Source organism: Anneissia japonica, unplaced genomic scaffold (genome assembly GCF_011630105.1).
Source record: "Anneissia japonica isolate Jap-2015-1 unplaced genomic scaffold, ASM1163010v1 scaffold750_len1593409_cov174, whole genome shotgun sequence".
Classification (NCBI taxonomy): Eukaryota; Metazoa; Echinodermata; class Crinoidea; order Comatulida; family Comatulidae; genus Anneissia; species Anneissia japonica.
Window position 1 is genome coordinate 1116033 of NW_022756705.1, and position 18445 is coordinate 1134477.

Genomic DNA, 18445 nt, shown 5'->3' on the forward strand with positions numbered 1-18445 from the left:
TCCCAGTAGTTTTATTTTGTTGTATTATTAGTTGTTATATACATTTACTGTTATGTATTTTGTACATTGGAGGAAATAAATATATTATTACATTACTATAAACAAAGGGGTAGACATTTTGATATTCATGGTTTATTAAAATGAAGAGTATCAAATAAAATATAATCTATAATCTTTTAAAACTTTAAAGCATTTAATATGTTTATTAAGTTAATAATAGAAAAAAAAAATACAGTAATAACAATAATAATTATTGTGTAGTATTAATTATGCATTTTGTTCATTTGTATTTCTCATCCAAAAGTGAGTGAGTTACAGGCTGGAAATGATGCTCTATAGTTTCATAAGACTGTAGGGTGCGGAATAGTTTTCAGTCTTTAGAAAAAAATACTAATTTTGATAGGATTTGAACCCAGGACCTGAAGCTGTAAGCAACATTTTAACCACCACACCACAGCCCCACCAGCTATCTACAGTATGTAACTGGGCTGCCATAACAGCTCAAGTTTGGGTCCATCAACAAGATAAAACTGGGCTGCATTGGCAGCCAAAGCTACACGGCCTGCTCAACAAGGGCTGCATTGAGTGCTCACACTTAGCTGCATCAAACTGTGTTTCACTGACCACTAATGTGGTCTCCACTCAGCACACTTTCCCAATTGAGTATTATTTATTATTAATTGCAAATATATATTTTCTAGGCTTAGACAGCCTCCAAGAGTATTTCCTGAAGGCGTTGTAATCGTCTATTGAGTTGGTTTGAGTCTGTTCCTGGGTTGCTGCGGTTTAGCAGATTGACAGCATTACGGTATTCTAACTCTGTATACACAGCTCCTTGTTCTACAATTCCATTTAAAATATCCTGAAAAAAAAAAGACAATAATTAATATTTTGATACATATCAGATGATAAGTTATAGTATGTGATACGATATGATATATTACACATCAAGTTTGTATATAATAAATATACTTCAGTTATCATTATTGAAATAAATTAACATCATTATAGGGTACATATATATAATAATATATGATAATAATATACAATAAATAGTATAATCAGAATATACAATTATATAATATATAATAAATAATTGGAATAAAAGACTACATACATTAGTTTGCAAAATAGAGGGTAGAATAATAATGTAATCAACAGTAAATGGAGAAAATAAGAATAACATACATCACTTGATTTATACATTAACTCGTAGTACTGTTTTGCACGTTCTAGATCTGCTTCCCGAGACATTGTAATGTTGGTCAAGCTTAGTTGAAGTACAAAGATGTTACGGATCCTAAAATGGTGATTAAACGCATAAAAACAATTTTTAAAATACTAATACATAGATATTAATTAATAATTTGATGGATGTAGTCAGAAAAAAGACCTTTGCAATATTTACACAAAGGCATTCTTATAACCTACACACATCCAACAAACTGATGTACAAATAAAGTATCTGCTAAGAATTAACATTATGTTGTCAAATTAAGTACAGTAATCAAAATTATGTTTATTAAAACCATGTTTATAATACATTACAATTAAGAGTTTTATAAGGGGGTAAATCCTGTGTTAGACGTAACACTTTGAGGACATATAGAAATAAATAATAATATTTAATTGCTTACATCTTTTTTATGCCATTATCATTAATCCTCTTGATGTACTGGGTACCATTAATGAGAATGAATGAAATCAGGTGACCAAGGCCCTCGAAGATGTATTTGAACTTGTGAGACTGCAGCGCCACCACCAGGGCCTCCTCAATACTCGTTAGATCCTTGTTTAACGTAACAACATTCTGGTCAGGATCTACACTGTCCACACTGGTGTGGTAACTAGACTGTTGACAAGGCAAAGTGGATAAAAAAAAAACCAGTTTTTTCTGACTAGGAATTACTATTTCATAAATTAAATAAAAATTTTAATACAGTACAAACAATTAGTTACTGGAAAGACCTGATCAAGTGTATTAACCTTCTACTGCACTTATCTTCAATGTTAAGATTATCATTATTATCGTTAACCATCGTAATCATTCATCTATCATCATGATCATTATCAAAACCAATTGTGAACTGTTGTTACAAAATAGTAATAGAAGTTCAAGCTTGATTGAGCGCATTTTGCTAAAAGCTGATAAATTTTGTGTTGGTTTTCCTATCAACTCTGAAAAACGGCTTTACATAATTGCCTCAAAAACACCTTTCCTTTTAACTTAACACAAAACTTTTGCTACCTTATCAGAAACAATTATTTTTTGGTCAAAATATCACTTCAGATATATATTTTTTTGAATATATCAAGTTGACCTGACTCCTCACCATTATCATTAGCATCACCATCACACCCATCATAATGATTATCATCATCACCACCATCATAATCCATCACCCCCAACATAATAATCACCTACTGTATATTATTATCCTCCATCATCATTATTCATCTAGTATAATCATTGAAAAATCAGATATATGTGAAGTCCTTACCTGTTTAACAACTGGAATCAAAAAGTAAAAGCAATGAAGTCGAACTTCAAGATGAAGTACTAGCAGACACATCTGGGCCATGTCCTGGAATTCCTTAGCCTGGCTTATCAGATTCTGTAGGTTTATACCATCAACCTCTGGTATCTCCTGAAAATATACCAAAAATAACAAAATGCTTTTATTTTTCATGTACTTCTTTACAATGAAAGATGGATGGTAAGTTGACAATAATTTTGATTAGACACCTTATCTTCTATTCCAAGCAAGGGGGTATGGTGGTGTGCGAAAATGGACAAATAGGAAGTGCACCCACTGCACCAAACCCTCCCCACTCCCCATCCTCGATGTGGCCCTGCCAAACAAGTATATTTGGTCTTCATATGTCAAGAATGTTGAAAGTTGCTCAATTATATAAGATACACTGAGAAACAAATGACTTTCTGTATGATACAGACTCTATTAAACAAATTCCTTTCTATTGGCACATATTACAATTAAAAGAATTTACTTATGTCTGATTTCAATCTAACTGTAATTTATGTTTAACAGTGAGAGTATTACCAGTGGAGCTATTCCAGATGTTGCCAATGTGTTTTCACCACTTGAGGGCAGTCTACCTGCAAATGATCGTATCCTTTCAGAAAACCATTCCTGCAATGACAAAATTATGAAGAATTCCATCATTATCCACTACAACCATTATCCTTTTCTCTACAATTACTACACTACTTATACCAGTCTAGAGTGAATAATTCTAGAGCAGATTTCACTGTATCTAAACAGGGATGAGCAGGTGAGTGCAGAAAAACATTAAGAGAAAGAAACTACTAAAAAATCATGCTCCAAAATTGATGTGTGGTCCACACAGCACTATATACAATAGAAGATGATGAAGTCTACAAGATGGCAAGATAAAGGAGAGGTTTCATGATGCTAATCACCAGATCTACTAAAATTTTCACCATGATTACGGTTACCATCTTTATCCTCATCATTACAATTTATAAAGGCACAACCATCTTCAACTACCTCTTGCATACTATGAACCTCACCACCACCATTTATCACAAAAACACCAAATCACTCTGATCTGGATGGATGGATGGATTTACTTGAGTGTAGTATACTCATGAAGGTCCCAAGAAGATTTATTTCCAGTGGGGTCCTTCTGGTGGTGATTGGCAGTTCACCGGGAGACAATCCCCTACTCTTTTCTGAAGAGTGTACTATGTTATTTATCATGTACATGGGCCATAATGCACACAGGAGCCACGGCTTAAACGTCTCATCCAAAAGACGGTGTGCTATCGTAACTGGCATTTCAGCCCTTCAGCTGAAACACAAGGAGAGCAGTGATAGGAATTGACATGGGGACCTAGAGATCTCCATGTTCAGTTGATTGAACTAAGCTGCTCTCTAATACTGAGCTAAGCTACCTCCTAATGTCTAACACTTTCTTCTTACAAATGTCACAATTGATAATTAAATATTCACATTACACTAATTTCAGGAAAGGGAAACTTCACAAATGTTAAGTATACACAAAACAGATTAATTGATTGGTTGGTTGGTTGATTAATTAGTAGGACTTACAAGACTTTCATGTAGATTAGCCAGAAGCCTGAGGTCACTGACATCAAGTAGCACTTCATGCTGCTGCAGTAATTTGTCTCCAAGGTTTGTGACAAGTAAATCAGACTCCTGAAATCAACAAATAAATGCAATTATAAAAGTTGAAAGAATGCATATGGCTCAAGAAAGTTTCTTGATGACCATATGGTTTGGCTTTTTCAGTTTAGAAAAGAATTTATCTACATAAGTGTAAATTTATCAATAACTGCAGTAAATTTTTTACTATCACCATCTGCGGTCCAGGTAAATGTATTGTATGTTTCCACGGCCCGCTGGCCTATGACCAAGAGCAGCGTAGCCACCCATCTCGCGTCAAGCTTGCTAGCTACGCCTGTTGCTGTCTCAAAACTTTTCATGCTCTTGTAGAAAATGACGCCAGCTTTCGGCCACATTACCTGAATCCACATCTAGAGGTAATGGTGCGGGTATAGTATACATCGCCATCGTAGTCCCCAATGTAATGTGGTGTACAATAATGGGTAACTAATAAAGACACGTACTACAGTTATACTTGTTGCTTTCTTAAATGTTTATTGCCTCATCCTCTACTCGCTAGCCACATATGGGTCATATCCCGGTCATATGTTATAGGTCATACTCTACTTATTCACCATAGTCCACTGGACACTACAATAAGATGCATATTGAGGCTTCTATTTAAGCCTCTTTTGATATATACAAACCTTTTCATTTCTTTCTCTAACATCTTCAATTGTCTCCACATCACTATCTCTAACATCCTTCCTTCGATATTCTTGTAAGTTTATCCAGTTTGGCAGTGATCGTAAACATCGGCTGATATCTTCGTCTTTCACCCAAGTGGCACTAACCATTCGCTTCTCCTCTGTTTCTGGTTGCACAATACCTAGGAAGAAATATATTTTGAATGGCATTAGACAATGCATAGGGCCATTGATCAACAGAATATCATGCACATTAATAAACTGAATCTACATCACCAATTTACAGTAATTTATTGGATTCTTACCTCTATACATCGCATGACAAGTGTCTTTATATTCCTTGAGGATCTTGCAGATCATGTTGAGGAACTGATCAGCATAGTCTGGCAGATAAGTCATCATGTCCTTTAATTCTGAGACTGCCTTCTCCATGGCAACCGTCGTCTGCAGCAAAGGTTGCGCGGCACCTACTGCCTTCTGAGTTGTGAAGTCTGTGAGTGCTTTATCAGAATCCCCTCCTGTTAGAAAACGATGCAAGTGGATATCAACAAAGAGAAACAGACACACAAAAAGAAGTTTAAAAAGTAGAAACAAAATAAATAGTATGTATATGAAATATATAAAACATCTACTTGGAGCCTCTAAAAAGGGATGAGACCTAAGATTGGGAGGCCCATGAGCATGTTTTCGATATTGGGGTGGCAGCCAAATGCTTTATTGAGTGATATTTACAAGCACCCGTAAAAAATTAATCCAACTTGATGCTTCACCTCTGGTTGCCGTCTGAATATTCTTGTCAATTTCCTGCTGCATGTGGCTCAGGAAGATATGATGAATGTAGTCACTGACAAAGATACGTAAACTGCACTGACCCCTAAAATTCACAACAATTTAGATAAATTGTTTGAGGAAAAAAAATGAGGTAATTATAAATAGAACAAAATGTATGAATTTAAAACTACTAATAAAGTAAAACTGCCATAAGCAAAACATATTTATTCACTAGCTTTCCAAATGATAATGAATTGTCTCTTATAGTGCATAAAGCAAAGGCTTCTTTACACTTTGTACCTCAGTTAATCGGGTTTTTTGACCTATTAATCAGAAATTACCTCTACTGATAACAAGGAATATGCCAATTGTGGAATTTGGCCCACAACCATTTTGAGTATCAGCCACATTGGCGAATGCCACTGTGCGAGTGGTAGCACAACTCACCCACTGTCTAAGTTCATAGCTGCTTCAATGTCGTGGATAAACTGGCTAAGGGGTCTGTAAACCTGAATGACATTCTTAACACTGGGCTTGCAAACCATCTGCATCTGCTCACAGTCCTCCTCCACTTTCACGTTACCATCCTGAATGAAGATAAATAATAAACTATTGAATTGTTGTTAGTTTTTTCCCAAGGAGCTGAGTATATGTTCTATATGCATTTGACCCAGTGACTGTGAAGTGCTTAGGCCAATAGTATTTTCCTTTTATAAATAACATCTTAAGCCAAAACTTAAATAACCTCCACCTACACTCTTTTCAACCACTATAGCATCAAATTATTATTAGATCCTATTTTTCAGTATAAGTCCATAACTTACCGCCCCATAAAACTCTCTCTTCTGCTCACGCATGTAGTTATTCATGCTGATGGCGTGAGACGAGGATTCAAACCGAAACAGAACTTGTCGTTTAGGTCGCATCATTTTCCTCTTGGCAAAAAACATACCAATATCGCTACTGAAAACAATAAATAAGAAAACATAGATGAACACTATAATGTTTGATAAATAAAAGAAATAATTTTAAAAATAATAATAGCTTTCTAAATTAATCAATCCTCTTACGTTGTGTTTTCTGAGAATGTATCTGCAACCTGGTTGTCTACTGTGGCATTCTTCATGTCCAGGTAGCTACTGAGATGTAACTGAAGCTGTACAAACAAATTATAAATATAATGTAAGTATATAATGGTAAATATGAATTTGTTTTCAACAACAAATCTAACATTCGTTAAAATACATTTTAACGAATGAGACAAAAAAAGAGACAATTGTTGGATATTTAGATTGTACAATTTGGGCATTACATTTCTTAGCATCTTGCAAATTGACAAGGCTTCCGTTAACTGTTGAGATATGTAAAATGGACATAAAAATAGCACAGAGCCAACCTTGTGTAAGATGATACTAATAAAAAGAAAACTTACCACTGATTGAATCTGTGACCAAATATCATCCATTGTGTACATCTCATTGTCAGAGAATCCAGCCTGAAAAAATGTAAAAAGATATATATGTATTATTTTCTGTCAATCCTGTATATACATTCACAAAATTATTTGTATTTTTTTTCTTCCAAATTTCGTATGTATTAAACTGCTGACAAGCTAAATTTGTTCTAGTTAATTTGTTTATTACTACATTGAAAATGCTCAGTAGGTATATATAGCAATAAAACTGTATTGAGTTCAAATGATTACTCAATATATATACAGTATACAACAAATTTTATTTTATATTGAATGAATACTAAATTCAAAGGAGATGGTATATGAAACTTACCTTGAGTCTGTTAATGGATCCTAGGATTGACATGTGGGCTACTGCTACAGAGTGGAACCGATCAAACAGCAGCTCCAGTAGCTCAAGGAGTAACTTAGGTTGGTTCATCAACACTATACTCTCTCCTCTTTGTTTAGCACTGACAACAAAAGCATTTAATGGATTAACTGGATGTTAAATGTATTTTAGTAATCAAAGATTGATATCAGAATTATGGATGACAAGTAGAAAAGTTTGGTATATATGTGATAAGACAAGAGAAAAACAGTGCTTGTAAATTATTATTACAACAGTCATTATCATCAATATTATCATTACCGTCATCACTTTTACCACAATAATCATCATCCTCATCATCATCATCATCATCATCATCATCATCATCGCCATTGTCATCGCTGTTGCTACAGTCATCTTCATTGGCACCCTCATTGTCATTGTCATCATCATAGTTATCGTCATCGTCATCATCATAGTTATCATCATCATCAGTCTATGCTCACCAACGCACGAACACCACCAACAAATTTATTATCATTATCATCACCATCTTTGGCTCATAGCCTTTTAAGATTTATCATCCCTTACTGGTTCCATTTTTTTTTTCTATTTGGGGCTTGCCATGCCAAAGCTAGCATCAGTGGCAAAAACATGAAAATTCATATTCTCCACATTATAAATATAAACTTTAAAATGATGGGTCATTTACTGGAATCGACTTTCTATTGCCAAAGGATGAGTAAAAATATTACGGCTTTTCTGTACTAAAGTATACAATACTGACACATTCTTATGCTAATTACTCATTTTAGCAATAGCATCAGTACACTGGCTTTGGGATGGCAAGCCTCATGTATCCATATTTCTCTATCTTAACACTGGTTTATAAATGAAAAAATATTGACCAGTACATGATACAGTAAATCTCATATAAAATCTCTAAAACACCACAGTATTATTAATATGTTGTTCACTTGGAAATACTATTTTAAACATTAATTAATTATTAATCAAAATCTTAATATACACCCATGCATAATAATTATAAACCTGATATTCTATCACACCATTCCACGTCAAAGAGAAGGGGTAAAAATATTAGGAAGGAATTAGTGTAGGTTAGTAAATGCTTGACGAGCCACTAGAGCCCGTAGGACTGGAGCTTATCCCCAGGTTCTGTAGTGTGAAGTGGATGACAGTGTGATGCTACCCTGGGTGGGATGCTAGTCCACTGCAGGTTAATCCCAGCAGTTTGCTGGTACCCACTGATACAGCTGGGTAGATTGAAGCAATGTAGATAAAGTGCCTTGCCCAAGGACACAAGAGAAATGAACAGTAAACAATTGAAACCCTGATCTCGAGGTTGGGAAACCAAACCATTACCACTGCTGCATCAAACTGCTTTGTACAGCATGGGTTAGTAGTTAACTTGTACAGTAAATATGTATTCATCAAGATCATATTCACAGAAAACATTAATACAGTATGTAGAATATTTTTTAAACTAAAACATAAGGAATTAAATGCTTAATAAACTGCAAGACCACAGGTAGATCTGATAAAATTAGTATTCCCGTAAATAACTACTTTTTGAATACTCAATCAAATACTTGTTAGAACACTGTAAACTTTTAAAAGGATCCCTTGACATATAACTTACAAACAAGACAAACAGCATATTAAATTATTACATATTTGTACACTGAAATATAGATCTATATCATTACAACAGAAAATTGAGAAAAGACTGCTTACATACAGTGTATTAAATACTTTATACAAATAAATATTTTTAATGACAGTACACACAAAACAACTGTTTCATGCATGTTGAGGATTAACCTACACCACAAAAACCTCTCCATCAAGAACCCTAGAAAGTCCTGCAACAATGGCATATCCAAGGGCTGGTAATACCAGTAGTATCAAAGCTTTCGTCCTCTACTGTCCCCAATAAATATTATCAAAGAGCCAGAATACACATTTTGGCAATCTCTGAGGACCAGAATGCACTTAAATAAATAAATAAGCACATAAAGAAGTCATCAAAGGAATTATGATTCTGACGCCCTGCGAGGTCAGACCAAGTACTAGTACACTACACCAACCTATTCCCAATCCTTCCTCAGGATATGCCATTGCTGAAAGATGTGTATAATCATGCATACAGATAGAAAAAAAAACCTGTTTGAATGAATATAATACCACTTGTGCCTCACCTCCTAAAAGGGTATTGTGAAAGGAAAAATCTTTGGAAATATAGATAGAAAAAAATGATAAAATTAGAAGTGTGAGGATATGAATAAAAAATAGGGACATATTTTAAAACTGCACTCTGAAATTAATTACCATGTACAGACTATGTCTTGGAATCTGTGACTTAACAATCTTTTTTATCTGTATTTGATGTTTTTGTGAGTCCCAATAAAATTGAATAAAGAAAAAAAAAAAACCAGGGGTGTCAGACCCTAAAGTAACTCCCACCCCAAGCAACATCAAGGGTTGGTATTATAGTGAATCTTGAATAATTAATGTAGTAAATAAAAATATAATAAGCATTATGTACTTCCTGTGTGTTTCACAAGATTCTACAACAAATATTAAAAGCTAATGAAATGCTTAAGTGCAACTTATGAGAAAATAATGTAAAGGACTCTGAAACAAAAGCTACTCCACTGGTTACAGCACATAATGTGTGACATTTACTCTGTACTGAAAGCATGTGCAAAAAACATTGGTATTCTATTCAAGTCATGTATTCAGCAAAGAAATACTGTAAATATTGCTACTAAATGTTAGTACAACCATACTTTGTTAAATTATAAACATGAAATATTCAATCAATTTGATTTCTTATAAAGTGTTTTTAAGTCAGCCATTTGAATGTTATCTTCTTTTTTTATAATTATTATTATTATTCTTTATTCTTTCCAGGCTCAAAAATACATTACAGAAAAAAAGTTAAAATAATGGTTGCAACAATATATGAATAACATTTTTTTTAACATTCTCAAAATTAATAATACAATTTGTCTAGGCTAAATTAAATAAAATAGAAATTTCTGAAACACTCAATATATATGCATTTTTCCAAAACATTTTAATGTTATTGTGAGACATAATTTTTAAATCTCAGCAAATTGTGACATTATATTACATATTATCATGACACAATTGTGTTTGCCATCATACCCATTATTTTGAATAATATTATCATTTCATAAATGATACTATCAAGTGACACTAGTATGAATGTCATTATGTGGCAATATGTAAAATGTCATCATTTACATCATCACAATCAACAATTATAATTAAATGGAAGTAGCAGAGGAAGTAAACTTACTTTTCAGCGACTTCAGTTGTAGCCCTCTGGACAATATTTGCCAGTTCATGGTTCATCCGCGATTTTATTTCCTAATTGTAGATTTAGAAAAACAAAAATTGGTGAAAATACTGTATATTGAACATGAAATTAAGATTTTTTTGGAATATTTCTAAAAAATTCCTTTTTTATGATCTATCATGTTTGTGGATACTTACCTCCACTGTATCTGGAATCTTCTTCAATAATGCCAGTGACTCTATCAACACTGACATGAAATGTTCACTGTCTTCTTCAGGATTGGAGTTCAAGTCCTCAGTGATCTTATCATCATCTACTGTTGATGGCACTTCCAAACCTCGGTTTCCTGCATAAATAGAAAATGTACTTGGTGAAAATATTCCTTCAAGGATTAAGACATTCAAGTAGAAGAAAAAGAAGAAGGAAACATTGAAGTAGATTTCAGACAGCTTACCCACGGCCACACACAGAACAGGTGAAGGTGGCAATGTGACTTTGGTAGGCGTTTTGGAAGTGACTAGTCAATACCCTGTGTGACAAACATGGTCTAATTCTTCATTGAAACTTAAAATACACAAGGAACTTTTCAACACCTTTCCCAAAAGGTAATAAGCTACAGTATATTTTCAACAATACAAGCCGAAAATAAAACTTAACCAAGGAAAGATTAAAAGAACACTATAGATCAATGCAGAACCAGTGGCATGGCCACCAACAGTTTAGTCTTGAGCTAGACTGCTCTTTTAAAACATCTTTAACTGCTTTGATAAGAACTTTTCTTTGGATTGCACAATTGCCTAAATTATTTTACTCAATTTTATGCTTTATCGATGTGCCATGAAGGATAGTGAAACAAGTTGTTTATTATTATTAAATATTCAACACTTATATAAATGAAATACATATGGACTGATGATAAATGTAACTTACGCAGTTGAAGCTTCTTAAAACGTTTACTTCCATGAGTTACTTGCTTAAGAGTTGGCTTGTGAGGCAGGGCAGGCGATGACACAAATTCACCTGACACACGCATTGAACTTCCACGCTGAAGACCTGCATGGAAGTTGGTGGCGCTCTTTACATACAGATGGTTATGGAGCTCATTTATCAATGAATGATGTAGTTCCTATCATTTGAAATATAATTAAACACATTTTTTTTTATAAGTCATGTAAAACAACTAAAATAATATATTGTTTTAAAACATGATTAAAACAATGTTTAAATAAAAGGAATTACAGTATTCTTCATTGTTAGGTTATGATTTGTATTTTATTATTTACTTCTTTCTTGTCTTGCATCTCTATCCGTAAGTCTCTCAAAGCTTCAACACCTGCAAGTTCACCTTCCAATGATGCAACTGCAAATAGAAATACAAATCCTTCACTGCTAAGCATCTTGGATATACATAAACATGAGTGCTGTTACAGCATTAAACACACTGTTGCCAGGGCTGGAAAAGTGTGTGACCGCATGACCGACGATAGGAGGCATCATGAATGTCCCGGCATTTTTGGGCAAAAAAATTTTAAAAAGTAAACTGTTGGGCTATATGCCCTATTTGGGCTATATGCCCTAAATAGTGTACAGATAACATTTGGTGTTGGAGGCATTTTATCAAGACAATTTTCATGGTCGGAGGCACAATTATATAATTTTTCCAGGCCTGACTGTTGTCAAAAATGATGTGCATTTTACTGTCTGTCTTAAACTCTGAAAATTCTTCAACAATCATTTACAAAATTGAATTCTTTGATAGAATCAAATAAATTATTAAATCTTATTGGTCACATGCATAAAAATATTAAATTTTGCTGATTTACAGACTCTTTTAGGACAAATTTCAAAACAGTCAATATGTTAAATACATCTATATACGATTAAGTGTTCCATAGCATGACATGCCAGATTTTTAAAAATAGGGTGAATGATAAATGCCCTGTAAACCTGTATCCTGTTATCATCATTCAATTGGATGCTTCTGATTATTATTATGGATTTATATTTAGAACCTGAAAACCTAAATACACATGTGCACATTAATAAAGCTTAGTGTACAACCTATAAATGAGAATTATATATTTTATATTATATTATTTATTATCAATGACTTGGAAGTTATTATATGATTCTGAAAGGTAACTTTTTATATTATTACTATTTCATTATTAATTATTGTAAAAATTATTTTGAAGCATTATTTATATTTATACTTATTATAGATCTATACCATTGTTGGTATCAGATTTAAAGCCTGCATCCATCCATTCTAAATGTACTCTAAATAAATTTTTAAACTTTGATTTCTGAGATTTCACAGCAAAAATATTTACCACCAAGCTAACCACCAAGTTTCTACTTTATTGTACTTATTTATTTATTGTACTTAATTATTTATTGTATTTATTTATTTATTTATTATATTGTACTACAACATAATCCTGCCTGCAATTGTTACACTTTACAGATTGGTACGGTACTGTCACCGAAATCTAGGTCGGAGTCAACATAACTTTTGATTGTCATAATAATTTTTGCCAAACACTTGCCATCCCGCTGATCGATGCTACATGTGTAGAGAAAATTTTACATCCGATTGTAATAAGTTCCTCTTCCTCACATCAGTGATACAAAACAATGGAAGATAAAAACTCCATGTGTAATTTGATTGACTATGTGATTTAACAGTGTATATACATTTTTGAAATTAATATTATTTTTAGTTAAATATTGCTTTTATACACTTTTCATGTTGCTATATAAAGATGAATATAAAAAATGAAAACTTACCAGTTTCTGTAACAAGTTCTGTTGCATGTAGATAATACTTCCTTGAAATAAAGGAATCTAATTTCTGTGGTGCATTCTTTACTTTTTCCCTAAAACCAGGATAAAATTTTTAAATTTTTAAAATAAAAAATAAGATCATTGTGGTTCAATCTGCTAAAATTTTTCGCAAGTTTATAATATAATACAATACAATATAAATAATACATATAAGGCCAAATAAAATAAATTGTTTGTTTGCCCTTCTTTTTAAAAAAATGATAAATAGGAGCAGGTGGAAAAAGTTTTTTTTAAATTTATATATATTTTTAAATAACCCAGAGGCCTAGAATGGCAACATCTTACATCAGACAACAACTTTAGACTAATTTGTAGGGCATCTGGCAAAAAATAAATATAAATTCACTTATATTTTTTTAATTTGTAAAGAAAAAAGCTAAAAAAAAACCCATTTTTTAGGTTTTTTTATTTTTCCGCCCCTATTTTTTCAGTGAGTTAGGGGCGAGTGCAGGAGGGCAAACAGACATTTTTTTTTTGGCCTAATAAAGAAAAACTCCAACTCACAGATTATCCAACATGGAAAGTATGCGTTTCTGTTCAACTCCCTCCAACCAAAGTCTTCTCAATTCATCACGCTTGCAGTGCAGAAGTTCTTTACACGACGTCAGGTCCTCCTTCACCTGACGCATTTTCTCACGAGAGGACTTAATGCGAGCTGATATACTACTGTATGATTGGATGGTCTTTGTCAAGGTTTCATAATTGTCTATATAAATTACAAAATAATTTACAATCAGTGAAGTGTTTAATTACCTTTTGCAGGATTTTAATAACAAAAATTAACTATGTTTAAATATATATACTGTATTTCTAAGTAACTGGAGTCCTTCTATTACTTGATATCTATAACATAGAGTATTTGATAAAACAAAATAATTTAAATATTTTGTCTCATTATCAATGTAGATTGTAACATTAATTATAAGAAAATATAATGGTGTTTGAAGGCTTAATACATGAATTAATGTTTTCTTCTTTAAAAACCACTGGGACTCATAATTGAAGAAAAGATGGTTTTGCAAAATACAATTCAGGAATTTATAGCAAATTTATATTATGATGAAGAGTTTAAGAAAGCTGTTGACATGCAGTGACCTTAATAGCTGATAACAATAATTAAGATAATTATGATGATGAAGATAATGTTAATGAGCACAATGTTCAAGTTGATATTGATGATGATAATGCTGACAATAAAAATGATGAAGAAGAATGATGAAGACAATAATGATGTGGATGATGATAGTGTTTAGTGATGAAGATGTTATAATGAAACAAACTGACCATTAATAAGAGTGTCCAGTTTTTGATCACACTCCCTGTAGGCCTTTTCAATCTTTGCTTTCTCTACTTCTCGCTGTTGTTGGTCCTCACTAAAAGAAGAGGCAGTTGAACACTGGTAAACAACATACATTTCAATTTAATTTGCATATTTGAGTTGCCTGAATAGGACAATTTTCTTCATCCATCCACTGTTGCCTCTGCCACTTACATGCTAACAATGGCCGTATTCGACTGGTCGTTCTTCGTTAAACCACACCCACCTGCGCAGTGATAACATCCTACTTAACGAAGACGACCAGTCGAATAGAAAACTTATAAATACTCGACAAAGCAAAATGGCTGCATAGTTACAGCGATACACGCCGTGTAATCAAGAGTGCTTTGGTTATTCATATTCAATTCAATTCTTTATTTCATTTCCTTTATTTTATCTAAATCATAAATGTAAATTATGTATTAACGCAAATGTTGTTTTTAAACTGACCAATCGGCCATGTTTGTTTTGGTCACATGGACTGATTAACGCATTCTGGTTACGTTAATTTACTTTGTCAATGAAGTCTATTTTACGAATCAGTCGAATGAAAATAATATTAAACGAAAAATCGTAGTCAACGAAATGGACCAGCCAAATAAGCCCAATGACATAGAAAATAGAATAGAATTGAACTTCCAGTCCCAGATTGATGGATAAATTTAGTTGAATACATTTTTAATGCTATAACCTGAGGTCCTATGACGCACACATTAGAGACAGGAACTGAAATGGCCTTTACCTTGCTGACAGTGTACGAATGACAGACATCAGCAGACTTGTCCCAGACTAAAACAGAAACAAAACAAAAAATTATGAAAACATTTAACTTAATATTTCATTTTCACAATTGAAGATGACATACTCTATAGATTAAATGGGTAAAATAAAATCGTAAACAAAGAGTAATAAAAACAATAATACAGGACCAAATACGCCTACTTAATATTTTGCATGTGGAACGCCTTATCGAAGAATGTGATTTTTTAAGTTTCTTTTGAAAATGAACCTATTCAAGATAATAGCAACGTACTTTGCTGAAATATGAATAAAGTGTGCCAAGGGAAGAATTTGATGAAAAAAGCAATAAGAAGTTGCCAGGTTGAAATCAGGACAGTACCCAAACAACTAATCATATAATAAAGCAACCTATGCCACAGCACCCAATATACTGTCACTGAAGGTAGAGTACTGAGTAATTTCTATTTGGCTAAAAAAAAAAGTTTTCCTACCGACCTACCCATTTTTATTTTTTCCTAGAATGTGGCCAACACAATTTTTTTGGCCTAATGAAACACAGTTTTAAAAAGCAGTAACAATAGATTTTTCCCCATCCAGAAAGTTATAAGGGGAAAATAAAATAAAAAGTTATACTCCAACCTACAATTTAGTAATACTAGTAAATAATATTCAAATTAGGTTTGCTGTGTACTAGCACCGTAAACACAATACAGTAAACAAACAGATCAATAATAATAGTGCTTGCATAGAAACATGTTGTTATAATCATATCAAGCATATCCCTTTAGTAATACTACAATGAATTTCAAAACTCAAAATTTAAGAGCTTGATTTATATATCACCTTACAGTAATACACTTGCTTTGCTACGGCATATATTGTCATACCACAATGCTATTTAATCTCATGTGCTGATGAAGCTGTGTTCACACCAACTCCAATTTTGTGGATTGGAAAGCCTACTGAACCAATCAGAAAATCTGACATATTAAAAAAAAATCTATGCTAAGGATAGCCATAGCACTTTTTCTCTAATTTATCAAATGAAGATATGCTGTTGTGTTTACAGTCAACATTGGCTAAGCTGAATACAAAGTGGCTGTGATAGATCATTTCAATTTTTACTTACTCAGCACTGTGCACAGGCATTTGTTATCGTTGATCGTGTGAGAAATGTTCCATTAATTAAAATAACCTATATCAGTGTACGCTAAACTTACCAGGCACCTCAGACGAAAGAATGATACCTTGTCATACTGGAATAACAGGTCTGACAAAGCAGAGCTTCTCCTCTTTCCCACCCGTATCCCACTGGAAAAGTTGGCCCCACTCTGGACACTCAATGCTCCAGACATCACAGAGGGTTTCCTATATACCCTACTATGCATTGCAGTTATTGTGAATAGGAAATTCCAAACAGATAGATGACTGAGTCTGCGTTTAGTAGGGAATAAGTTACTAGACAGCCTGAAAGTTGATTTCCTGATGTATCCGTTCTCAGTTTACAGCTCCTTCTATTATAACTTTACTTAACGGTTCATCAACCTGTTCAATTCCATTTCCATGTGACCACCATTTCTGCTTATGTTTCAGCAACAACCCAATTCAAAGAGAGAGTAGAGTACTGCATAGTGTCGTCCTGAAGCGGTTCTGAGAATTTTTATACTCAATCATAGAAAAAGAAAGTAAGTTGTTTCTGCTAATTATACAGGTCTACAGTGTTTTCCTGTCTATGAATTTGTTCCATGCTGGTGTGCAATTTACATCAAGTACATTTAGATATTCAGGTGTAAAAATTGTGACAGGGGTAATTAGTCCAATTTACATTCAAATTTCAGGAGCAGACGATTTGTTTAATCTGGTGAACTAACAGCATGTAAAATATTATCGTCGTCAAAAAAATAAGAATTGAAACAAAACTGAAACCGTGATTGTTCATCAGCACTTAATCACAACATCCAGACCATATTAAAACAATCGCTAACAAACTTCTTAATTCTAGGACTAATAACTACTAAACTACTACCACTTGTCCATACAGCAATACACTACACAACAATACTAAAAACACTCATCACTATAGCTTATATTGATAGTAAAGTTCATTCCCTTAGAGTGCATTAAGATTCTGTGTTTCCTGTTAACCTGAGTCACTGCTTCCTAGCAATTAAACTTCTGGTTTTTTTAGGTTTGACGGGGCTGTCATTTTTAAAATATGAGATGCTATTTTTAACTACTGGCACGATTGGATTCACCAATAGGGCAAGGGCTTACATTTCAATTTACTCAGAATTTTAAAAATAAATGAGAATGAATGTATGCGAACATTTTTTTAAAAGATATTTTATAATAAAAATGTAAAATACTAAAAATTAACTGAGAACCTTTACATTGCTTCATTTGATCATTATATCTAGCACAGCAACTATACTATAAAAATCAGCATATGCCTACACTGATCTTCATTAACACATTTTCAAAACGTTCGAGCTATGCTAGGCCAAGCTGATACCCAGGAAGTTATCTATTGTAAACTCAAGCCCATCATTGGCCTCGGTGGTCTCTACGCGTCGACTGCAAGCAAAGCAAGGGTGTGTTGGTGATTTGGTTTTGGATAGCAAATAATTAAAAATAATTTAGGCATGTTTATGGCATAAGCAATATTAAACTTACCAATTCATGTGTTCTTTTAGAACCATTATTTGCATCACTCCCTGATGCCATTTTTAGTTATAAATCGGCAAATCTACCCAGGGCCCAGGCTAGGCCTTCCTGTCCGTCCCTCTTGTGTTTTGTGTTTTTGCCGTCTAGAGCGCCAC

The 18445-nt window shown here is 33.2% G+C and overlaps 1 protein-coding gene across 4 annotated transcripts; it reads right to left on the bottom strand.

Annotated features, from left to right (window-relative positions):
* On the bottom strand, positions 1 to 18438 carry LOC117124392 (exocyst complex component 4-like). Of its 4 annotated transcripts, none has more exons than XM_033270623.1 (24): positions 18300 to 18438; positions 15628 to 15674; positions 14852 to 14940; positions 14072 to 14273; positions 13511 to 13599; positions 12004 to 12080; positions 11651 to 11846; positions 10918 to 11066; positions 10721 to 10791; positions 9594 to 9623; positions 7375 to 7513; positions 7020 to 7082; positions 6658 to 6743; positions 6412 to 6550; positions 6035 to 6174; positions 5587 to 5690; positions 5122 to 5334; positions 4817 to 4998; positions 4095 to 4202; positions 3063 to 3152; positions 2502 to 2648; positions 1638 to 1852; positions 1189 to 1300; positions 1 to 862 (listed from the first exon to the last, which is right to left on the bottom strand). In XM_033270623.1, exons 1-24 carry the CDS (start codon positions 18348 to 18350, stop codon positions 704 to 706), a joined length of 2898 nt encoding a protein of 965 aa, XP_033126514.1. In that variant the 5' UTR covers positions 18351 to 18438; the 3' UTR covers positions 1 to 703. The 4 variants fall into 4 exon arrangements, with proteins under 4 accessions (XP_033126514.1, XP_033126512.1, XP_033126511.1 ...); XM_033270621.1 differs by lacking the exon at positions 18300 to 18438 and adding an exon at positions 16847 to 17645 and having other exon boundaries at positions 6412 to 6547; XM_033270620.1 differs by lacking the exon at positions 18300 to 18438 and adding an exon at positions 16847 to 17644.
* Between the last annotated feature and the right edge of the window lie 7 nt (positions 18439 to 18445).

What these genes read in the sequence shown, in the direction of transcription:
- LOC117124392 (XM_033270620.1), bottom strand. Translation starts at nt 17,014, where the DNA reads ATGCATAGTAGGGTATATAGGAAACCCTCTGTGATGTCTGGAGCATTG. An exon ending in ATTCGTACACTGTCAGCAAG is followed by an intron (nt 14,941 to 15,627) that starts GTAAAGGCCATT and finishes CTCTTCTTTTAG; the next exon opens with TGAGGACCAACAACAGCGAG. An exon ending in AGATTCCAGATACAGTGGAG is followed by an intron (nt 10,792 to 10,917) that starts GTAAGTATCCAC and finishes ATCTACAATTAG; the next exon opens with GAAATAAAATCGCGGATGAA.